General features: G+C 38.4%; 1 protein-coding gene across 4 annotated transcripts in view; it reads right to left on the bottom strand.

The window, feature by feature from the left end:
• Positions 1 to 563: 563 nt before the first annotated feature.
• MAP7D3 (MAP7 domain containing 3) overlaps positions 564 to 25,369 on the bottom strand; it is a 34,049-nt gene continuing 9,243 nt past the window's right edge. The window contains exons 5-20 of one of the 4 annotated variants that reach the window (XM_074391678.1): positions 25,009 to 25,126; positions 24,216 to 24,323; positions 20,338 to 20,430; positions 15,917 to 16,299; positions 15,004 to 15,128; positions 14,611 to 14,759; positions 12,902 to 13,025; positions 12,438 to 12,470; positions 11,578 to 11,728; positions 10,208 to 10,312; positions 9,126 to 9,176; positions 6,685 to 6,775; positions 5,372 to 5,558; positions 4,235 to 4,313; positions 4,046 to 4,139; positions 564 to 3,156 (exon numbers count right to left, since the gene is read on the bottom strand). In XM_074391678.1, coding sequence (XP_074247779.1) covers positions 4,077 to 4,139; positions 4,235 to 4,313; positions 5,372 to 5,558; positions 6,685 to 6,775; positions 9,126 to 9,176; positions 10,208 to 10,312; positions 11,578 to 11,728; positions 12,438 to 12,470; positions 12,902 to 13,025; positions 14,611 to 14,759; positions 15,004 to 15,128; positions 15,917 to 16,299; positions 20,338 to 20,430; positions 24,216 to 24,323; positions 25,009 to 25,126 — 1,860 coding nt within the window. In that variant the 3' untranslated portion in view covers positions 564 to 3,156; positions 4,046 to 4,076. Of the gene's footprint in view, positions 3,157 to 4,045; positions 4,314 to 5,371; positions 5,559 to 6,684; positions 6,776 to 9,125; positions 9,177 to 10,207; positions 10,313 to 11,577; positions 11,729 to 12,437; positions 12,471 to 12,901; positions 13,026 to 14,610; positions 14,760 to 15,003; positions 15,129 to 15,916; positions 16,300 to 20,337; positions 20,431 to 24,215; positions 24,324 to 25,008; positions 25,127 to 25,369 lie in introns of all 4 variants that reach the window. The other 3 variants (XM_039464056.2, XM_074391679.1, XM_074391677.1) reach the window with 3 other exon arrangements.

Genomic DNA, 25,369 nt, shown 5'->3' with positions numbered 1-25,369 from the left:
AGCCTGGTGCTGGTCTGTGGCCTGTTAGGAACTGGGTCACAGAGCAGAAGGTGAATGGCAGGCAAGCAAAGCTTCATCTGTATAGTGGCTCCCCATCACCTGCATTGCCGTCCGAGCTCTACCTCCTGTCAGAGCAGTGGTGGCATTAGATTCTCAGAGGACTGCTCACCCTATTGTGAACCACGCATGTGAGGAATCTAGGCTATGCACTCCTTATGAGAATCTAATGCCTGATGATCTGACACTGTCTACCATCAGATGGGACCGTCTAGTTACAGGAAAACAAGCTCAGGGCTCTCACTGATTCTACAATATGGTGAGTTGTATAATTACTTCATTATATATTACAATGTAATAATAATAGAAATAAAATACACAGTAAGTGTAATGCACTTGAATCATCCTAAAACCACCACACCGCACCCACCAAAGGTGCATGGAAAAATTGTCTTCCACAAAACCAGTCCCTGGTGTCAAAAAGGTTGGGGACTGCTGGAATAAAGCATGATTGAAGGTTGGAAACTAAACACTCACAGGCAGATCAGAACATTTGTTTTGCCACTCACAGTAACGGTGATGTCATTGAGTATGTAAAAGAGCACAATTAACTGCCTGAGCTTGCAGGCCCAGACTTTTTTAAAGCAAGAGGGTTTTCCTCATCCAAGGTGAGCACCAAATTTGAGAATTAAAGCGGTGAGGGGAGGAGGGAAAGGGGAGTGATTGCTTAAAGGGCACAGATTTTCTTTTCAGGGTGATGAAATGCCCAAAACTACATAGTGGGTATAGCTGCACAGCCTTGTGAATATGCACTTTAAAATGGTTAAAATGGTGACTTTTAGGTTATGATTTTTATTATGATAGAAAAAAGCAAGGTCAGCACCATAAAACAGGGCAAGAAAGAAACAGCAAAACATATATTTTTTAAAGAAAATCAAAAGATACTGTAGTAATAAGCCTCAACTTACACAACAGAACCATAACAGGGAAGAGTAACAAGCACTGAAATAGTTGCAGGAAGACAACCAGAGCTTGGAAATGCACATCTAGGCTGCGTGTGGTGGCTCATTCCTGTAATCACAGCACTTTTGGAGGTTGGGGTAGGAAGATCACTTAGGGCCAGTCGTTCAAGACCAGCCTGGGAAACATAAAAACAACAACAACAAAAAGCCAGACATGGTGCCATGCCTGTGGTCCCAGCTACTCAGGAGGCTGAGGCTGGAGGACTGCATGAACATCAGAGTTTGAGGCTGCAGTGAGCTATGATCATGCCACTGCACTCCAATGTGGGCCACAGAGTGAGATCTTGTTTCTAAAACAAACAAACAACCTCACATCTTTCTATTCCAGAAGTGGAACTCTGCCAAATCACCAACTGGATGAAGAGGGAGATCAGAAGATTTCATCCTTGTTCATTGAATTTGCTGGCTGCCTCTGTTCACAGCTTGGCCAACGATTGGTGTCACCTTTATACCACCACCAGTACATTTTATTTTTTTAGTATTATAATGAAAAAAACTCCTGTTTTATCTGTAAAGTTTACTTCATATAGCACACATTTATATGGAACTGTAACAGAGTGCTTCAACACGACATTTGTGCAGAAAAATAACAGAAACTCATTTGTTAGGATGATTGTCTCTGCTTTATATACAAAAGAGGTAGTATATAAAAATAGTGTTTAAACCAAAGGTAACCCGCTCTATTCTATATCAAAGGCACAGTACTCTAAGTGGCAAAGAACCAGGGAATCTGAAAGAATTACTTCCTTTTACTAATCCAAGACTGGCGGCCAAAAGGAACACTGACCTGGTTTGGACTATTTGCGATTCAACACTGAAAATTCATTAGCAATATCATCTGCATTTGAGTTTTATGGAAACATATATGGTGTGTGCATGCATACATATATGTACATCTGTGTGCATTTCTGTGTGCCCATCACGGGAACTCACTGACAGCCAGTGGCTAGGGAAAGGCAAGCAAATTTTGATTACATCTCAAGCCTGAGTGTATACTCAAGGACAGAACTGGAGAGTACAGGCAGAAAAATACTTGAAACATTTATAGGAATTAAACATTACCCAAGAGATAACAGCCATGTACTCCTTTATGTACACAATAAAAAGAATATATATTTCTGTAGATAAACCCCAATGTGTCCTTCAAAAGGAAACACTGACAAAGCATGAAACGTGCTGACTGTTCCAAGATGGAGTTTTACAGGACTCCCAACATTTGAAGCTATTAGTACCTGTATACTCACTGGCACAGATGGGTAGAGGTAAAAATATACATATATCATGGTAAAATACAATTATGGTTTTCGTATATTAGAAACAATGTGACACAGCTCTTGTGAGCAATCCTGCGGCCCTTGCATAATCTATTATGTTCTCTACAAGATCAACTGTGAGTATTGAGCTCTCAAAATTGTCACTGGTATACAGAAAAAGCATTACTTGGCCAGGTGTGGTGGCTCACACCTATAATCCCAGCACTTCCAGAGGCGGGTGGATCACTGGAGGCCAGGAGTGCAAGACCAGCCTAGCCAACATGGTGAAACCCCATCTCTACTCAAAATACAAAAAATTAGCCAGGCGTGGTGGTGCATGTCTGTAATCCCAGCCACTCAGGAGGCTGAGACAGGAGAATTGCTTGAGACCAGGAGGTGGAGGTTGCAGTGAGCTGAGATCGCGCCACCGTACTGCAGCCTGGGTGACAGGGTGAGACTCTCAATTAAAAAAAAGAAAAAGCATTACTTTAAGATTTCAAATATATACTGAAAGAGAATTAGTTCTGCAATCAGATTCTTCTAGAAACTCTACAGTTACAGTTTCAGGAAAGTAACCTTGATACACACTCACTCCAGCAAACACGTTGATAGGAAAACACAAGAAAGAGAGACAATGGTGATTTTCCAAACAAAACAGAAACAACACTTTACTCAGAACTCTTGCTTAGAAACAAGAGAAGATGATTTGTGCATCTTCTGAGACATACATCAAGGTGACCTTCTGAAGCTTCCTTAATTTTTTGATGTCACATCCTTTGCCAGGTTCAAGTCAGAAGCAAAAAATTTGAGGACCGACGGACCAGGAGTTGAGTTATCTAAGTGGACGATGTATTTACCTTCCAGGCTGAGAAAAGTTTACATAACTGACCAGAGGGAAAAATAAAAGAAAGATGAGTAGAGAAGATACTAGTCTCACAGCAACTTGTCCCTGGCCTCGCTTCATGCTCCTGGACTTGCTGACATACTGGTGATCCTATGAATGTCCTCCCCTTCCCCAGCTCCCGACCAAGCCTAAGGTGTTTCTCAATTTCAAAGAGAGCTTCTCAAGGAAAGAAAAACAAGGGGCTTCCAGTTTTGGAAACATAGGTTGAGGCTATTCCAAAGACCTCCCTAATATTCTGCGCTAAGCAAATGTTTGCGTGCTTGCCAAGCAACCGGCAGACCAGGAGCTAAGAGGAGTCTGAGATGTAAGTTTGAAGTTTTTTTTTGTTTTGTTTTTTTTTTTTTGAGAAAGAGTCTTGTACTGTCGCCCAGGCTGGAGTGCAGTAGTGTGATCTCGGCTCACTGCAACCTCCGCCTCCCAGGTTTAAGTGATTCTCCTGCCTCAGTCTCCCAAGTAGCTGGGCTTACAGGCATGCACTACCACACACAGCTAATTTTTGTATTTTTAGTAGAGCTGGGGGTTTCACCATGTTGGCCAGGCTGGTCTCAAACTGCTGACCTCAAGTGATCTGCCCACCTCGGCCTCCCAAAGTGCTGAGATTATAGGTGCGAGTCACCACACCTGGCCAGAACTTATTTTTTTTATCTGGCAGAAAATGTGGGACATAAAAATTAGAATCAAGTCATCTACTCTCTACTCTCTCAAAACCAGCTTAATGGAAGACTCTCACATCATTCCTGCAGACCCGTAACTATCTTCTCTTCCAAAGCTATGTGGTGCAAAGACTGCTCTGGAACAGCTAAAAGCGGGGGAGGGGGTTTCGGGGTCAATTGCCTTTCAAGAAAAAGGTAGATGAGATGAGGCATTACCTGAATAGAATAAACAGGTTTGCTGCTTCTCTTATCGTCTAAAGGTGTCTGGAAACTTTGGCAACATGTCATGGAATCCAGATTTTGTTTGTGGCTGTCAGGAGAAAAATGTGACAAAGACAGTCTGGTGTGACTTACAATGTTGGTAATCTTATCACAGATATGCTGCTGCTCATAATTCATACTAACAGAGGATCTGTTGGTGGTATTGGTTTCATCTGCGTTTCTGGTTTTTGTTGTACGACTGGTCATTCTTTTAGTAGATGGTCTGGAAAGAGACAGTTTGGTTAGAATCCCAATTATTGCCACACCAAGGCTCTGTCCTAAAAGAAGCTCTGTCCTTTGATTAACTTCTAAGAAATGCCTTGGAATTAAAAAATATTTTCCAAATCATAAACAGGATGGCTAAAAGGAACCCTAGAGATCACAGACACACTGATTTTCAAACTGTATTCCAGAAAGCCCTTGGTCCCACAGAAGCACCAGGAGTAGGAGCAGCTAAGCATGTGGGACTCCAGAAACCCTGTCCCTCCCTTAGATTGGTCAAGGATGTGGCCAATGACATGTAGTGACAGAACTGGTGCAGGTTCTCTAGCTCTAGTGTTCCTTCCACATCACCGCCCCTCTCAGCAGACTCCTGTTCCTGTGGGCCTTGCAGGTGAATAGCGTTCCTTTCCATGAATTGGTTCCTGCTTTCCTGACCTAACCTCGGACCTTGTTTCCTTACACTGAAAATGAGCATATTATGGCTGGGTGCAGTGGCTCATGCCTGTAATCCCAGCACTTTGGGAGGCCACGGTGGGCAGATCACTTGAGCCCAGGTGTTCAAGACCAGCCTGGGCAACATGGTGAAACCTCTTCTCTTAAAAAATATAAAAAATAAAAATAAATAAAATGATATTACTGTCACACTCAGAGTTGTGATGATAATTGAAACGGGTAATATAAAATGCCTGGTAGATAGCAATCATTCAATAAGTGTCTTACTGCCCGACTTTATGAGATAACATTAATCACTGTGAACAAAAGTAGTTTGGAGCAAGATGTATCTGGAATTGAATTTGGGCTCAGCCCTTTAAATAGCAGGATATTGGGCAAATGAAGCCCCTAGCCTCTCTGCACCTCAGTCTCCTTGTCTTTATAAACGGGGATGATGATCCTTACCTAGCAAGACTGTTGTGGGGATGAGTTTATTTCTGTTAAGTCAAATACATGACATCATGTTTGGTACAAACATGAGCTCAAGAGATAATATTATTTAGCATTCTAAGAATGTCAATCATAATCCTGCCAAGTTTATTTAGATAAGCTGGCTAAGTGACTCACCTTGAAATGAATGACTGTGTTGAAGTGTCTTTCGCGCTTTTTGGTCTGTAGGTTTTTAAATCACTATTACAATATGCCTTTGGCTCTTTATAGACCTGGCTGTCACTGTCTCGTAGAAATACCAGCTTGGGCGGCATCTTCTTTATATTTTTAATTGACATTTTCAATTTTGAAGATGGATCTTTGCCTAGGGGGAAAAAAACACAATTAAATATGGAATTTCCATAATGAATTCAAGAAAAAGTGAAGGCTGTGATCCTGATGGCATGGGGAGGAGGTGACACCTGTCTGAAGGCAGGAAGAGTCAAGTAGTGGTAACCCTGGGAGGCAGGCCCAGCAGTCCACAGCTGTTTTACTTTCCCAAGCCATGTCCCGGGCCACTGCTGAGCACACACACTCACCCTGCCCTTGAGGCACCAAGAGGCTACCTTTAAGGAACTTGTCCTTTTTACTTTGCTAGGAAAGAATAACAGGCCAAGAGAAGACTGCTCGAGATTCTTGCCCCTCCCCTGATCACTCACCTGGCCAATTCTGTTTGTGCATTTCGTCTTACCTCTAATGTTACCTCCTACGTTTGGCTTTCCTCAATGCCCTAAGGCAGACTGAGAGGCTCCTACTGCTATGTTCTCATTGTATTTTCACCAAACTTCCTTTAACCCCATCATCTTGTGGCAGTATTATGGTTTGCTCATATGTTTGTCTTCCCACTGGCTATGGCTCCTTCGAGCTGAGGCCATGTCTTTCCACTTCGCTTCATCCCCAGCGCCTAGTAGAGGACCTGACTCACCTGTTTAATATCCACTGACAGGAAAAATATGGACAAATAGTGTTTTCTCAAATGCCAATTACTGCTCCTACAAAGTCGTTCCTACTTGTAAGGGAGTCACTGATACATTTGAGAGGGCATTCATATTACGACATGGTTTCAATTTTTCTTAATGAAGTGGAAAGTGGAATTCCACGGTCATTCATGGATGCCTTGAGGAGGTGAGCTATGAAATGCTGGCAATCCCCACATTCAAGTGAGAAAGAGATGATGTCTACAGTCTATTAGCATAGTCTTTAAAATAATAGCAGCAGCAGCAGCTGATACTTATTGAGTTTATGTGTCAGACACTGTTCTTAGCATTACATAGATTTATCTCATTGAAATCTCATGTCCACTCTAGCAAAAGGACATTAGTTTCCCCCGTTTTCAGATGGGAAAACTCAGCACAGAAAGGTTAAGTGACCTGCCCAAAGCCACACAGCTCAAAAGCAGAGGAACACCTGGATATGAATCTAGGCAGTCTAGCTCCTAAATGGGGACTAACCTGATGGAAACATTTCATTCAATGAGTCTGTGTCACTTTCTTCACTGGTAGACTTGGCCTCCTCATATGTGTCATGGCAGGGTGTTGTGACCTATGATTAAAAAAGGAAATCTTGATTATGCCTAATATTCATCATCCTGGTTTAGAATTTCAACGAAGTCAGATTTCAAAGCTGGATTGATGGCTAACTTGTCATTTCAATGAAAAGGTAAAAAAAAATCTAACCTCTTTTAACCAGCCCCAAGAATCTACAAAGGATAGTGACAGGTACCCATAGCTGTATCTTTTAGCTAGGAAAAGACACTCAAGGATCAAAGATTTCCCTGGGCAGGAGCCAAGGGACTAGAGCTTTGGGTTGGCATTTGTTCTATGCCTGCTCAGAACCTTAACTAAGGTGGGATGGGACTAGTCAGTGAATAGCTAAAAAGTTTTGACTCATTTTTTTTTTTTTTTTTTTTTTTTTTGGTGAGGGGGGACAAAGTCTCATTCTGTTGAAGAGGACAGAGTGCAGTGGCATGAGCATAGCTCACTGCAGCCTCAAACTCCAGGGCTAACATAATCTTCCTGTCCCAGCCTCCCAAGTAGTTGGGACTACAAGCATGTGCCACCATACCTGGCTAATTTTAAAATTTTTTTACAGAGACGAAGTCTCACTATGTTGTCCAGGCTGGCCTTAAGCTCCTGGGCTCAAGAGATCCACCCACCTTGGCCTCCCAAATTGCTGAGATTATAGGCGTGAGTCCCTGCGCCCAGCCTTTGGTTGCTGCTTGAGGTAAAACTCCCAATGAGTTGAACGAACTTTGACATGACGACTCCCAGCATTTTTTGGAAATGATGTTTCTACTTGTAAATTCTCATTTTATTTAATATAAATGAGCATAACTGGGTAATCACAAACAGACAAAACACCAGTCTTACAGCACAGAATGTAAAAAGCACAGAAGCTGGAGGAAAAAGGCCTTGAATACATGTGCCCCATCAAAAGACATGACGTTGGGGTAAGCAAATAATTATGAAACAGACCACAAAATCACTCACCATAAGGGAAAAAATGATAAATTTGAGCTTGTTAAAAAGAACTTCTGTCTGGTTCATCAACAGACATTAGGGGAGTGTGAGGCAAACTATGGCATGAAAAAAGAAATCTGCAAATCCAAAGGGCTCCTAACTGTTGGTAAAAATGTCTACAACTCAATCGGAGAAAGGCAGGTAACAAAACAGCAAAATAGGCAAATGACTTGAAAAGGTACTTCACCAAAGAGAATCTCCAACAGGCCCATAGCATTTATGAATGACTAATGACTGACTTCATTAGTCATCACATTAGTCATCAGAAAATACTGGTAAATTCAACAACATTAAAATCAGAAGGCAGGGCACTCAAGCCTGTAATCCCAGCACTTTGGGAGGCTGAGGCGAGTGGATCACTTTGAGTCCAGGAGTTCAAGACCAGCCTGGGCAACATGGTAAAACCCCATTTCTACAAAAAAATTACAAAATAAAAAATTAGCTGGGTGTGGTGGTATGCACCTGTGGTCCCAGCTACTTGGAAGGCTGAGGTGGGAGGATCGCTTGAACTTGGGAGGTGGAGGTTGCAGTGAGTCGAGATTGTATCACTGTGCTCCTGTCTGGGTGACAGAGCAAGACTCTATCTCAAAAAAAAAGGAAAGAAAAAATCAGAAGCTTCTATCCAGCAGAGGTCAACATTAAGAAAGATAAGCTGGCCGAGTGTGGTGGCGCATGCCTGTAATTCCAGCACTTTGGGAGGCTGAGGCGGGTGGATCACCTGAGGTCAGGAGTTTGAAACCAGTCTGGCCAACACAGTGAAACTCTATCTCTACTAATAATACAAAAATAGCTGGGCATGGTGGCACACACCTGTAATCCCAGCTACTGGGGAGGCTGAGGCAGGATAATTGCTTGAACCCAGGAGGCGGAGGCTGCAGTGAGCTGAGATTGTGCCACTGCACTCCAGCCTAGGGGACAGAGCAGGACTCTGTCTCAAAAAAAAAAAAAAAAAGAGAAATGATCAGCCTTTGAGGTGATGGATGTGCTAATTAACCTGATTTGATCATTATACATTGCAGCCAAAAAAAAAAAAAAAAAAAGAAAAGAAAGAAAAGATAAGCTGTAAACTGGGAGAAGACATCTGCAACACAACATAACCAAAAAACAAGCAGTATCTCAAACATTTAAAGAACTACAAATGAGACAAATCAAGCCAAAAGTTTTGGGCAAAAGATCAAAACAAGCATTTCACACAAAAGAAAACAAGAGAGCTAACTAAAGATATGAAAACATGGTCAACCTTGTTAGTTATCAGGGAAATGGAAATGTAATACTTTATTTCATTAGCACCAGACTGGCAAAAATGAAAAGCTCAGCAATAATGTGAAACAACAGGCATTCTTATACACTGCTGGTATTAGTATGGAGACTACCTTTGAGGCATTCACATCTGTTTTTCTCGTCCGCTTCATAACTTCTATTCTCTGTTTAAAGGAAAATAAAAATTCAAACATAAAAACAGATAAGAAACCAAACACTTGTCCTAAAGGAATTGATTATTCCCATTTCGCAGAGGTAGACAATGGCAGTGATTGCTCCAAAACCACAAATATTACCAACAGAAGGCTTGTGGTGGCAGTGAAGTTCCCTATCCCAATCCCAGTTTCAGCTGTACAATGCCTGGAATAATGACCTCTGGATTTGTTATAACACAAATATCCAAATGACAACATCTCACTCCTAATTTTGCATATGCAGGAATTCATTACTTAGACTAAGCATATTACAAACCAATTAGAGCTTTTAACATAATTTTAGTCTTAACATAATTATAGTCTTTAGTCTTCAGTTGATTCCTGAAGCCAATGTTAAAGAAAATAATACACCTCAATGATGCCACACTGTTAGAGACTGTGTTAATGAAGAGAGAAGACAGGAGGTAGAAGAGTAATATATTCTAGGGAATGACAGGAATTCTCTCTCCTGTACATACTTCTTTCCCTGCAGTGAGGAGACTTGCAGCTCCCTGGCCCCCTTGAGGTGACCAATCTACTACCAGAGAAGCATTGCAGCACCTGAGTCTGGACCACAACCGCCAGATGAGCTCACATGTGGTCCTACCCTACAAATAGCCTGTGCCTTGGCCTCAGAGAGGCCCGCAGTTTCTGCTTCTTCCCATGTAGTTGCTGCAATTTCCAGCAAGTTTGGAAGAAATTAACTTACACCAACTCCTACCATGACTGGAGTCATTCTGCTCAGAGGAGTTTTGTTACCAGAGGTTTGATATAGTGAGGCATCACTATAATGGCCACCAAGGGTCCATGAGGGGGAGGCATGATCAGTAAGAGGAGAGCCTTCTATGTAGGAGAGGTCAGATCCTTGGATAAGGAAGAGAACGGGAAACCACCAGGGGCTAGCATACACCAGATTTGTGATTTTTAAAAATGTGCTGATATCAGGTGCCCAATATTGTTTTAAACACAAAATCAAGTCCCCCCAAACAGAGAGTGAGTACCTTTTTCTTTCCTCGGCGTCCTTTTAAATTTTGTGACATAATTCTGTCGTATTCTTTCTTGTGTTTGTCGGCTTCCCCTTGAGCTTCTATTTTGGTGTCCCCTTCCTAGGAAATTTATATACAAGTATCATTTTATCTCAAGATACCTGAGTGACATCAGAGAACTCTAGTTTAAAAACTTCAACAGTAAAATGTTATCCAGCATAAGAAAAGAATGTAACCTTTTGGATGAAGGTTCCTATATATAAGATATTTGTGGTTTGTCAGTTTTTAAAGCACTAGTTAGAATGCACAAAGCTAGGCTAAATGTTATCTTGAGGATTCAGGACCCCAGGGTTACCATTAGGAACACCATACCACCCTATTTCAAAATATGTAAATAACTATGGAGCTGTCCATTAACACAGTAACAGAGGCCAACAGGCTGACATTTCTCAAAAGCACTGAGAGGATTATTGAAGGCACCTTCCTAAAAAATGCAGGCATAAACAATCATATATAAAACATGACCAATGCTGGTGAATGACACACTAAAAACTGGGAATATGAATTGGGCTATGATAATAATTCAAACTGAGCATAGTCTGAGCTCAGTTTGGGCCTTTATTTACCCAATGATTTGACTTTAGATAGATGAGACATTCTTATTGGTTAATGATTTTAAACTTGTGGAAGTATTTATGATTTATCTTATCTGTCACAGGGACATTGTAAGGTCCAGCTGGTGGAGTTGTATGTGGTACCACAGAATGCAAGATGGGGGAAACCAGTGTAGGATGTTGAATCTGTTTAAGCAATTTGGGTTTCAAATTAAGAACCACTAATTCACAATTTCCTGTTTTCTGCTAATTTCAGTAGGAAAACATTCTGTGGTTTTCTGAGAGTGGCTAACAATGACCTGCAGTGGTACTGGGTAATAGAGACTGTAACATGAAAATGCAGCCAGAGGCCAGGTGCAGTGGCTCATGCCTGTAATCCCAGCACTTTGGGAAGCCGAAGCAGGCAGATCACCTGAGGTCAGGAGTTCAAGACCAGCTGGATCAACATGGTGAAACCCTGTCTCTACAAAAAACACAAAAATGAGCCGAGCGTGGTGGCAGATGCCTGTAATCCCAGCTACTCAGGAGGCTGAGGCAGGAGAATCACTTGAACCCAGAAGGTGGAGATTGCAGTGAGCCAAGATCATGCCATTGCACTCCAGCCTGGGTGACAAGAGTGAAACTCTTGTCTCAAAAACAAAACAAAACAAAACAAAAAAACAGCCAGAGAATCTGCTCATGTCTTCTTTGTTAGATACAGAGATTTTTGCTCTGGGTTCCGACTGATACAATCTGGTTCTCATCTCCTGATAAAGTGTCAAGCCAGCAAACCTGAAGTGGTGCTTCCTGGTCTTCCTGATCCGGCCATCCCTTCTTCTCTTCAGTCTCCTTTTGTTGTTGCCCATCTTCGGGTTTCAATAACTCTTCTGCTTCCAATAACTCAGCTTCTTTCTTTTCCACGTCTGTTGATTTCTTGATGACCCTGAGAGTATTTAAATAATTCTTAGTATTTGTCTTGATTGCTACCATACTCGGCTTGCAGTCCTATGTGAGTTTTTATAGTGAAACTTCCTGTGTATAGTAATACAATTTATATTTACACCATAGTCACTACATCTTCTGTGTTGTTACTATATAAGAATCACACAGTTCCACGCTTTTTTAAAAGAGAAAAACCAGTCCTCGGGAGCAGAAAAATATTTCAATCAAGTAATAGATTACTTTGCTTGTTAAAAAAAACTTAACTGTCTTTGAGATGTGACATCCCCTAAAAGGCCTTATTTACACATGCTCACACCCAATCTCTCATGGGGATTGTAGAGATAACTTAGAGGAGAGTCTGGTGGTTCCCTAGTATTCAGCATTTTCAAAGGCTACATTAGCTCTATTTATATGAAGTAAGTAATAATACTCTTCAAGTTATAGTTTTTTTCCTATTCATAATACTTCTTTTTCCCAAGCCCATATAAGCATATGGAAAAGATGTGATTATTTCAAATAACACTAAATACTTAAAAGCAAAGTCAGTACTGTTGTTATTCCCTGCGGTCAGTGGACAGAGGTTTACATTATAAGGCCTCACATAAAATGGACCTCAAGATGGAGGAGCAAGAAACCTTTGCTAAAATTTGAAAGCACACGACTGTACATGAGATTTGCTGCCCACAAAGGAAATCCTAGCAATGACTCACCAGTCTGATGAGATACAGGTGTCACAAAGATCCCTGGAAAACACCCAAAATAAAACATGAGTAAGCATAATTTTCAGGTTTAAAAATCCTGAGGTTAACAGTCCTTTAAAAAAAAAAAGGGCTGACACTAGTGAACACAAAGAAAAATATTCTTATATACCATTCTGCTGCTGAGAGATCAAATCCTGAATGTGAGTTTGATCTCTGTGCATCCTCCTACCACACCTTAATGGCACGTGATGCATGGAGGCCAAAACGGACTGTGCCATTTATCCACACACAAGGGTCCTTAGCCATTTACAAAGGCTTGAAATGCTTCATATACAAGCAATGAGGCACTTCTGATCCTCACTGAAGAGTCAGTTGCTCTTTGAGAATTTATAACTTGAGGGTAAAATTTTGATTTTCAAATACGTGGGCCCCACTCAAGATTTATAGTATAAGAAGGAAGGCTTCATGCTGACCTTTGCTGCATTTCTGCCTGTCGTTTTTCTTCTTCCTGTCTTGCTTCTATTCGACGAGCAATGTGACGTAATTTGGCAAAAATTTTTTTTATCTCCCTGTCATGCTTATTCTTATTATCAGACTCTAGTTTAAATAAATACGTGCAACAGTTAGTTTAGGGAGCTAGTTATCTCTCAGTCCAACAAAGAAGTGCAACACAATGCAAAACATTAAAAAAACAAACAGGTGTGTAGTCCACAATTTATAAATCACAAGCAAACTATAGGTGCTTATTTAACAGATTTCGTTCAAACTGTATCCCAACAAAAGCAGTGACATTTTGTTTCTTTTTAACACCTACTTGTTCCAAAATAAAACAATGTACTTCTACTTTTGTTTTAGCTGTTCTGAAATAACTGAATCAACTGACCTCATGGGAAAAGAGTAAGAAATACTGAACACAGAGGAAGACACACTATGCTCAGTCTAAATGAATGGTACGTGTATCTCAAATAAGCAAAAATACACCTGACATATGTTTTGAGATTTGTGCATCATTTTTACTATATAATTACTATTTTAGGTAAACCTTGATAATAGTGTATATATGTGGTTGATCATAGAGTAGCTAACAGTAGATAACAAAACCAAGACTATCAGTAAAATGAAGTGAGTACATGGAGGCATATTATAATATTTTGGTCTACATAACTAATTTATTTTAAATAAATCACATATGAAAATGATAAGACACATCAGGAATGAATAATCTATAATTAAAAGATTGTTTCTGTTACAAAAAATTCACTGTGGAGCTCCCTAGAAAAGCAAAATTCCCCAGTGTGTTTTTGAAATTAAGTAATGTCCATGGGTATTAAGAATGCATGTGATGGGCAAATATAGCAATATGACACTTTCAGGAATACTAAACAAAACGGAAACCACATTATGGCCTATATATAGAAACCAGCCTAAATCTTGGGAGACACCTGCTCATCCACGAGTGGATATGCTCTCTCCAAGAACCATCACTATCAGAGCTAGAAGGGACCTTAGCAATCACCTAGACCAAACTTCTCATCTGACCTGTGCTTTTTTTTTTTTTTTTTTTTTTTGATAGAGGGTCTTGCTCTTTCACCCAGACTGGAGTGTAGAGGCACCATCACGGCTCACTGCAGCCTCCACCTCATGGTCTCAGGCGATTCTCCCACCTCAGCCTTCTTACTAGCTGGGACTACAGCTGCATACCACCTAAAGCTAGGTAGTTATGGTATAGTATGGCTTATTCTTATCCTCAACCCCCTAAGAGAATATATAGCCTACCCTTTCCACATCAGGCTAATATTTGTATTTTTTGTAGAAAAGGGGATCTCTCTTCTATGTTGCCTAGGCTGGTCTCGAACTCCTGGGCTCAAACAATCCTCTCACCTCAGCCTCCCAAAATGCTGGGATTACAGGTGTTAGCTACCATGCCTGGCCAGACCTACGTTTTTAAAAGCAGTTCCAAAAATGATTTCTCAAAACAAAGGGGTGAGAAGAAAGCTTTGGTAAGGACAAGCAAACAGAGAAGATACATTCCAATGTAACAGAGATTGGTTAGACTCTCTTTCTCTGTAGGGAAAATAATTCCCTAAAGTTCTCTCAATTGGGGAATAAAATGAAGTGAAACTTTCCCAGAATACAGTAAGATTTTCTGTGTTGCTAAGATAAACTTAGTGAAAGAACTTACGTGACTCTTTCTTATTTTTGTCAGTGCTTGATTCACTTTGCATAGATTGGGCACCTTGAAGAGGCATTTTATAGGGACGGGAAGGGTCTGCTGATTGTTTTGACTGTTTTGGCAGAGGTGATGAAAGCTGGTTCTTCTGGATTTGACTCCTGAGAAAAAGCAATACGTGTTTGCTAATTAATTTTTGGTGTACAATTTTATAAAATATGAGATGATACTATGAGACAATATTATAATCTTGGAATTTTTCTGAAAAGTAAATCCCTTTTTACAGGCTTTTCCCCTTTACATTTGTGTTACCATGCACACTCTATTATTTCACTCATCAGTCATTGACACGAAATTTGTTCTGGTAAAATACCTATCAGGAACAGTTGCAAATAAGCTGCTTACTTAGAACTGACAGGAGATGGTGGAGCACAAACATTCGCAGGAGAAAACGACTGTGTATGACATTCACTGTATGATACATGTTTCTTGGCAACAGCGTCTAAGTCCTGTTGGTCCGTTTCTGATTTCTGAACAGATAAACACAGTAAGATAAGTTACTAGCAATTCTCTTACTGCAGCTGGCTTTTTTTTTTTTTTTTAAGAGAAAAACATTCTGAATAAAACACAATTAGAATTCTTTAAACTGCAATTTTCTTTTAGAGCATGAGAAGCAGGACAGCGGTATTTTCTTCTGGACTAACTATTTATATTACACAATTCGAGGAGATCACAGAAGTAATAGGTTTAAAAGACATATTATGCTTCAAAACCTAACTCCATTTCCAAATCCTAACTCAGGGTTTAAAACATTTCTCAAAAAACGTTTCTTCAGAGTTTAGAAACAGAGTTCACATAAACTTACATTTTCTCCCTTCTAATAAAGACTCACTAATATTTCAGCTTTGGGGGAAAAGTGGTCCAATGAACATCTGAGCGTTTAAATTTCTAGTTTAAGTGAGTTAGCCTATTTTATTAACTATATTGCAGAATACTATAAATAATATGCTGGTTATGTTGTAAAATCTGACCTATTGTGAACGATACAACAAAATGTACATATTTTAATAGAAAATCTGTCAATAACAGACACTTGACAAACTCTTAGAGCATCTCTCACTTTTGCCTTGTGAGAGGCTTCCAAGCTTGCTTCAAGGGATGTCTTGGGGGGTGCTTCTACACTTGCCTCCGGGGACACTTTCGCCATCGCCTCTGTGTTCTCTTTGGATGACGCTTTCACATTTTCCTTGGGGGCTGCTCCTGCACACACCTTGGGAAGTGCTTCCAGGCTCACCTCAAGAGATGCTTCTACGCTTACCTTGGGAACTGTTTCCAGGTGCACCTTCGAGGATGCTTCTATGCTCAACTCGGAGGATGTGTCTGAATCAGATATGCTCATGAGAGGTGACAGGTCCACACTCAACACAGAGGAGAAGTCTATGCTCTCCTCAGAGATTTTATCTGTGGGGATTGTCTCTATATTTCCGTTGGAAATTATATCCACATTCAATGGGGAGGGTGCATCCATACTCTTGGGAGGTGTCTTGGGAGGTGTCTCTACTTCTTCTGAGGGAAATTCTTCTACTTTAGTTTGAGGAGGTATTTTCGCTGCCGATATGCGAAGCATAAAAGCTCTCAATTCATCACTAGTACATTTAGGCAGTGGCATAGTGACATACTGCATTACATACTTGGGGACGCCTGTAAGTGAATGAGGAAGGAGAATTAAATTCCGTTAGAAATTTCACAAGATAAGGATACACCACATATATAGTATAACAACAGGAACAGAGAAAAGAGATTGTTTATTAAGAAAGCACAGGGATTACACACAACACAGGAAATTTTAGTGAATTGGATGACACAGGACAGAACCATCACAAAGTCAGTGCTTCAGAAGCAACATGAACAATAGTCATTGTAAAGGCAATAGCTTGTTACAGATGAAAATAAGATGCTTCTCCAATGTTGATGTTTGCAGTAAGCTGTTTGTATTTTAATCACACTATATTTCAGAATAATTTTCACAAGAAATTACAAGATCTTCAACCCTTTCTAAAAGTAATCAAAACATTTTCTTTCACCAGGGCTAGAGATCTTACCATTATAGGTGATTATGTAAGACACTCCATATTTTATTGTTTTAGAATAGAATGTAAGAAAGAGCATTTTCTCACCCATACTAACAACTGTAATAAGACATTAATCAGAGTGAGTTGGATCTCCAAGGTCCCTTCCACCTTTAACAATCTAATTTTATTTTTCCTATGAAGCGGACAAAAATGATCATATTTGGTGCCAGGTAAGATGGAAGTCATTAATGCCAATGTTTGGAAACAGGCAACCTCACCACCACAGGTGGGAGTATAGATTTGTATATTTTCCCTGGGGGGCATAAAAAGTACATACTCTTTGTTCTAGCAATTCTACTTCTAGGTTTAACCTTAGGAAAAGAAATTACATAAATACATAAAAATGTATGCATAAAGTTGCTAATTACTATACTGTTTATAATACTGAAACAATTGCAAATACCATCCAAATGCTCCAAAGGAAATGTGGACTATATTAAGGCAGTCACTAAGAGTAATAACATGCAATATTTTGGACATAAAAGATGGTTTCTATTGAGTTTAAATTAAAGGTTATTTCATGTTGTGAAAACATGCAAAGAAAAATATTAACTTGCCAGTGAGCACTGGGATAATGGGGATTAGATTAAAAAATTCTTCTACATGAAATATTTATTGCTTATATAATTAATTTTTTTTTTTTTTTTTTTTTTTTTTTTTTTTTTTTTTAGATGGAGTCTCGCTGTATCACCCAGGCTGGAGTACAGAGGTGTGATCTTGGCTCATTGCAACCTCCACCTCCCAGGTTCAAGCAATTCTCCTGCCTCAGCTACCCAAGTAGCTGGGATTACAGGCCTGCGCCACCACACTCGGTGAATTTTGTACTTTTAGTAGGGATGGGGTTTCATCATGTTGACCAGGCTGGTCTTGAACTCCTGACCTCAGGTGATCTACCTATCTTGGTCTCCCAAAGTGCTGGGATTATAGGGGTGAGACACCATACCTGGCCTAATTAAACACTTTTAAAAATGTATTTGGAGGTGGCTTTCATAAGACCTGGTAAATTAAATTTTTAAAAAAGACCTGGTTAAATTTATCTGCCACCTCATCTTTAAGTATGGGTGGCAAATTTTCACGTAATCTTAGCAAATAATTAAAATAGACCAAATTACCAAAGACTGACTACTTATGAATAAAACTTTTAGCTATATTAAATGTTATGTTTCAGTCCCTCATTTTTAGTGGAGAAAGCATTTTATTTACATATCTACATATACCTAAACAGTCACATTAGCACCAACAGTTTGATCTACAGAAAATATAGTATAACTGGATTTTTATTAGCTATAAACATGTAAGACAAAATATTGAGGTTTTTTTTTGGATGGTGGCAATAGAAATATCTCACCATAGATTGGTGGGGGAGACGGGCAGAAAATAACCTGACATACATATAACTAGGTGTAAAAAAGTCAGGAATTAGGGTAAAAAAAATAAGGGTGCACTGCAAGAAAGTCTGTGATAGCGTTTGGATTCATTTTACTAATCATATGAATATAGAGAAAAAGCAAAGAGAGTGGAATATATACTGGAAAGGAAAAAGTGAAAGGGAAAAAAAGAGAAAAAAGTCATAGGAACAGTGCGTTAGCACTTTCCATTATTGGGGTGGGGGGTGTCTTGCCATCCAAAGGCAAGTCTTATACTGTATGTAAACTATAAATGAGAAAATGAGGAAGTCCACACAACACTGAAGATGTTTTATGTTAAGAACAATCTTAGGTCTCTGGTTAAAAGCTGAAGGATGATTCTATGCTATTCTTCCACATTTTAGGGAAAAAAGGAGGGTAGCGTAGGAAACTTCCTTCCTTGATAGTGAAGTTTTTCTACACTTCAAAAACCCACAGAGCTTTAAAATTTAACAACCACCTCCAGAGTTAACTATCTCATCCTACAAATTGCCTATCCCCCAGATCCAGATAACTGCCCTATCATGTTAGATATCATGTCAAAAAATAAATATGCAACATCAAATACTGGGTAAAATCACTAATATCGTAACTACTGATTCAAGCTATTTTGATGTCTAAATACAACAAATTCAGTGATGAAGCCTGCTTTGAAATGCAAATACTAATACCTCTTCAGGTGTTAGTATCAGACTTTCCACAACATGCCTGTTACCAGACTATCTTTTCTAGGGCTGGATAATGAAGCAGCACTTCTGCTTTTGGCTAATGACACTTTGTTGGGCTGAGCAGACAACTGATTAAATTATTCTCTTGAGAACTGATATATGAGCAATGAGCTATATAATGAGAACAAATTCAAAGGATTCTATTGCAAGAAAGAGCAATGCAAACTGCTCTCAACAGCAACCTTCCCAGCAACACAACGCATACCAGGATTGAACACTGTCATCTGACTGGACTACACTTTCAAGGAAGAGATTCCCAAAATAAAAGGAGAAAGGTCACAGCATACATACCAAAATAACTCCAAGGAGGGAGTATAGGTAACAATTCAAACACAGCCATTCCGCACGGTATGAAGTATGTACAGGAACTCACACTTGGGAAAAAAAGCTGCACATGGTAAAACAACTTTTACAAGGATTCCTACAGATGGACATCACTGAAAATCATAATGGTCAAGTCCACTGCCAAAGGCTCCAAGAAAGTGAGTAAACTCTTTCATTAAAAGTAAATTTTGTTGTAAATATCTTGTGCCAATAAATCTTCATGTTCATAAAGATCCCTGTGTCAATGACATTCGTTCTAACAGAATTTGACCTGAATCAATTAAGTGGACAGTCTTGGTATGAAGCAAAAAGCAACAAATACATATGAAAGGAAAATGCCAGAGAAAGGTTTTAAAAAGAAACTACTTTATGACCAGTGCAGTGGCTCACACCTGTAATTCCAGGACTTTGGGAGGCCGAGGCAGACAAATCACCTGAGGTCAGGAGTTCAAAACCAGCCTGGCCAATATGGCAAAACTCCATCTCTACTAAAAATACAAAAATTAGCCAGGTGTGGTGGTGGGGGCTTGTAATCCCAGCTACTTGGGAGGCTGAGGCAGGAGAATTGCTTGAATCCAGGAGGCAGAGGTTGCAGTGAACTGAGATGGTGCCACTGCACTCCAGCCTGGGCAACTGAGTGAGACTCCGTCTCAAAAACAAACAAACAAACAAACAAACAAACAAACAAAAAAAACTACGTTATATAAAGAAGTACTTTAGTAATCACTGTGAAATTCTGTGAATAATCAGCAGTGAAAATATGCACAAAGGGTAATGCTATGAAGCAAGAGCAAAGTTTTGAAGTTCAAAATGTGGCCGGGAATTTAAACTTCTAAATCCAAATTAATGAACTCTTGGAAGTGAATCAAATCCTCCAATACACTGCTATCTATACCAATATTCTGTTATTTATTTCTTCAGCTGCATTATCCACCCCCTGTCAGATGATGGGAGGAATTATATACTTCATTTACAGACAGATTGTTCTAGTTTTAGCCAAATAGGCATGGCATCAAAGCACATTTTTTAGTTTAAGTAGGAATATTTTGGCTTCCAATTTTGGAAATGATTTTTCAAGCAATTCAATGTTGACATAAAATACCTCTTTTAAATCACTACTTAAAATTTGTAGTTAGAAGTAATAACCACCTGGCTTCTTTTCCACTTGTTCTGTATTAGCAGATGAATGTGCCTTGGTATATCTTCTATTTAAAGACAAGCTTTTCTCCTTGTTGGTTTTTTCTAGAGATCAAGTACAAAGGAATATTAGTATTCATAATCTACTAATTATCTCAGGAGTGAGACAATCCTTTTTTAAATATTTTTTATCTTCTCTATCTTGCTTATAAGATTTAATTTCAAATAATATGCAGAAAGTCTATATCCCCAAACTTAAAGTGAGTTTATTCTTTATCTGAAATGAAATAGAATTATTTAGAAAATGGTAAAAATTAAGAAGTAAAATATCTGATACTGACATCAAAGTTCCCAAATTACAAGCATACAACCCTTTAGACATGTCTAATACTTAAAAGTAATTTACACTTTAGTTATAACTACTGTTTTTTGTTATATATGCATATAGTTTAAAAACACATATATGTATACACACAGGTATACACATACATATGAGAGCACACACCAATACAAAATGAAGAAAACATCAAGCTCCAATATCGATCATTTAAATAAAAATATATTTGTTCTTAACATAAAGAAAATGAATTATCTGAGTTATACATGTATCAGCTTCTAGGCTTTAACAGACTGTCAGTGTTTTACCCTACGGAGCCATTCTTTTGATATCAAGTGTAATGTTATCGATAGCTCTAACATCTGACTTCAGCTGCATGGCCAAAAAATGGCTTTCAGAGGCTCAGGTCCTGGACCTTACAAGTTACATAGTTATAACTAGTATTTTTAAAATAAAAATGAATATTGACAATTGGTATAGATGCCATGATTTAAGCAATCCAAGGAAAAATAATCTGCTGCCATGTAGATACTTTTATTTCATGTAAGATATTCTAGCTCAGCATACTGAGAAATGCCTGTTTAAAAAATAATTTCTTAGCTGGGCGTGGTGGCTCACGCCTGTAATCACAGCACTTTGGGAGGCCGAGGCGGGTGGATCACCTGAGGTCAGGAGTTCAAAACCAGCCTGAGCAATATGGAGAAACCCTATCTTTACTGAAAATACAAAATTAGTCAGGTGTGGTGATGCATGCCTGTAATTCCAGCTACTCAGGAGGCTGAGGCAGGAGAATTGCTTGAACCTGGGAGGCAGAGGTTGCAGTGAGCTGAGATTGTGCCATTGCACTCCAGCCTGGGCAACAAGAGTGAAACTCTGTCTCAAAAAATAATAATAATTTCTCTTTTGGGGATTCGTAAACTAAAGTACATGTTAACAACATAGTGTGATCTGAAAATTCCTTGAACTGATAATGTGATTGAGCAGCATGAACCACAGAAGTGCTTTGATCATGTGATTAAGTCAGCATCCTTCACGAGCATACTGCAAGAAATGACAAAATGGTGTGAGTAGTTATTATGAATCAGCAATGAGTAGCCACAAAAACAGACTACTTGAATCAACCAAGATTTAAAACAGTTATTTAAAATATTACAGGTTAGATTATGAACTTCATTTGAGTTTAAAATATTGATCTTTCTGTATTGACCAGGTTTTATTACAATTTAAAGGTAAGACATTGCCAATATGGACTTTATTTCCTATAAATCATTAATTATAGCATTCATCATTTCAGAGTGTGCAATATATTATACCTGTAAGCAAGTTATTTCACAAAGTATCTTCCACACATACCTTCTTGTATTAAAAACTAATAAAGAAATCATTTTAAAAGTTTTATTTGGAATTGCTCCTTCACAATACAATTTAACTAATTATTATCTTGAAGTCATAATCTGTCCCTTCTCTTTACATGTCTCATTAATAAGGCTTTTGCTCATTATATTAAATATGTAACAAATGTCTATGAAATAAATCTTTGCTAATTCCTGAAAGTAATTAGATAGTAAAACAGTCAATGCTTGTGGAACAATTAAGATATATTAAAGTGAAAGTACATAAACATGGCATTGCAATTAATGTTATCTAATTTTTCTAAAGGATTTAGTTGGCGAATAATAAATTAATTTTGCCATATTATAAGCAAGGTGCCAGAGAAAATCTTCCCATATTAATCTATGAATGAACCCAGATTATACATAAAAGTGCTTTGGGAAAGCATATTGAGGGTGGAGGTGGTAAGTGGATGAAATTTTCTCAGACCAGTACAAGAGAAAATGTGATATACTCAGACTGACAATAAAAGACCTCTCAAGTTCATCATTGAAATTTTAAGAGTCCTAAAAGTACAAATCATAATGTCAGTTTGAACAAAAATCCTTTCCCCTAGAAATACTTTTTAACATATTAAAAACTATATTGTTTTATGCAAAAATGGAAATCTTTTTCATAAGGTTAACTACTGCTACAATTAATTACTTTAAATGATATCCAAAATCTTTTGCTGTACTAGAATTTTATAGCAATCAGCATTGCTCAAAAAGTGTCAAGAAACCTAATAATGCAAAACATTTTAAAATGCAAACTATAATTATGCCTTTTTCAATTCATAAGGCACAAAAGCTGTCTTTCTTCATTTTTTTTTAATGGCTAAGTTTAAGGGAATGATGTGGAATTTGTATGCTCTTTTTCCTCTCAAGAACACTCCTTTCTTTCCTCTAGAAAGAAAAAGGATCTCTTTTTTTGGATTGAAGGTATGGCTGCCTATTCCATTTCAATTATCAGTGAGAGGCACCATGTGCTACAAGCCAGACGTAGTTATTGACACACACTTGGGTATAGATTTTTCTTTTAATAAGGAACACTAATTAAAAGGGCAAACACCAGAAGCAAAAAGATATTTGAATTATCCATAGTAGATAACTTCACTATATTTAAAACAACTCTGTATTGCCACTAGGAAGAGTTATAAAGTGGAGCTTGGCAATACATCTATCATTTAACATCATTATCACTTTATTTGCTTTTGGGGGAAAATGTTGACTTATAAATGAAAGGCACAATTTAAATATCATGATCCACCTATAAAATGACCAAAATATAAACCATAGAAAAGGATGTTAGAGTGGAAGTCACTGAATTTCTTCGAGTCTTAAGTACAAAACAAGGAAGGTAATTATACTTGTCTGTCAATTTTCTAAGATAATGGCGAATAACAAACATGATAAATGTAATGCAGATCAACTTGTCCACTGCTATATATATATGCTATTATTTTTCTTAAATGAGGTAATATTCACAATACTTAATGAAAATTGAATAACTAGTCTAACCAGTCCCCAAAAAACATGATTTCATTTATAGGTTGGCTAGAATATGAACTAATTTTAAAATAAATAATTATTTCACTGAATGGCAATGTCTTTTGGTCAAAATATGTTTCAGTTTGAGCTACTGAGGCCCAATAACCCCATCTGATATGATTAACACAAACATCATGAAACAAGTACATTGATGAAAATACAAGGCCAAGCATGATGGCTAACGTCTGTAATCTATTGGGAGGTAATCTGTAATCTGTAATCCTTTGGGAGGTCGAAGCGGGTGGATCACTTGAGGTCAGGAATTCGAGACCAGCTTGGCCAACATGGTGAAACCCTGTCTCTACCAAAAGTACAAAAATTAGCTGGGCGTGGTGGTGCACGCATGTAATCCCAGCTACTCGGGAGGCTGAGGCACGAGAATCACTTGAGCCTAGGAGGCAGTGGTTGCAGTGAGCTGCTACTGCACTCCAGCCTGGGCAACAGAGTAAGACTCTGTCTCAAAGAAAAAAAAAAAAAAGTAAGTATGACTATCTCTCTCTCTGCTGTAAAATAACATGGTACTCTTCTGAAATAAACCTAAATGTTCCACAATTCAAATAGGTGGTACTGTAAAAATATAAACTAATTTCATTAAATGGAAATTCAGTAGAATACATAAAATAACTACTTACTTTTGGCAATGGAAGTTTCAAGGCCTACAGATGTTGAAGGCATTTGTCTGACAAGAGCAAAAGAAGTTCCCTGTTGAAGTTTTCCAGCAGATAAAAATTGTTTATTGGCTGAGAAAAGACGTAACACTTACTGTAATCATATTTCAAGGAGGAAAGCATCATTAACTGAAACAAAACGAGTTTTAATGGTATAGTTCCATGGAGCACAGACTTACATTACTGAAGTTCACAATATTCACTACCTGTCATTCCTTTTTTTTTTTTTTTTTTAAGTAGAGACAGGGGTTTCACCATGTTGGCCAGGCTGGTCTCGAACTCCTGACCTCAAGTGATGTGCCCGTCTTGGCCTCCCAAAGTGTTGGGATTACAGGCACGAGCCACGGCACCTGGCCAATCCTTCTGAACTGTATAAATTTTACTTTCGTTTTCTGAAATTGTGTAGAATTATGTACACATAAGAAAATTTACACTCAATCAATAGATAAGGCAGACTTATTTTTTAAAATATGCATTCAATAAGCTGTGTAAAGCGTAGTCATTATTCACCAATTCATCATTTTTCTGCTGATAAGTTTCAATAAGATTGTAGGTATATTGAGCTAAATAAAAGCTACTATAAAATTTCACCTGTTTCTTTTGCAATGGCAAATGACACAAATTTAAATTTACCATTTACAGTATTTTTGTTTAGGATACAAAGACTAAAACCTTGCTGTAATGCAAGCTTCTATTCATAGCCAATATTTAATCAAGAACATAAACGAACTTAAAATTTAACAGATGTATTAATTACCAGTTTTGTTCTCAGAATTCGCCATGGCAGAGCCTCCCAATGACAATCTTTTTTGCTGATATTCAATAGCAAGTCTCCTCTTTTCCAATGTGTGGTGAAGAATGGCTGCAAATTTCTCCTATTTAAAGCAAATGCCAACATATTCTTACATATTCATTATATTAGTCAGTATAATTTTGTTGTGTGGTTTATAAAATAAACCATCACCAAATTTCTGTATCAGGTAAAAGTTTAAAATAATTGGAGACATGTCTCAACTATCAATCAATACCAGTGCTTCTCTTGAATAACTCATTTTTTTTATCTTATAGACCCTGCATTGAGAAAATGACCATGCCTTGTATCATTAGGAAATTTAGAA

This window comes from Saimiri boliviensis, chromosome X (assembly GCF_048565385.1).
Source record: "Saimiri boliviensis isolate mSaiBol1 chromosome X, mSaiBol1.pri, whole genome shotgun sequence".
Taxonomy (NCBI): Eukaryota; Metazoa; Chordata; class Mammalia; order Primates; family Cebidae; genus Saimiri; species Saimiri boliviensis.
Note: the sequence above shows the minus strand (reverse complement) of the source record. Positions and strands in the feature narration are given on the sequence as shown.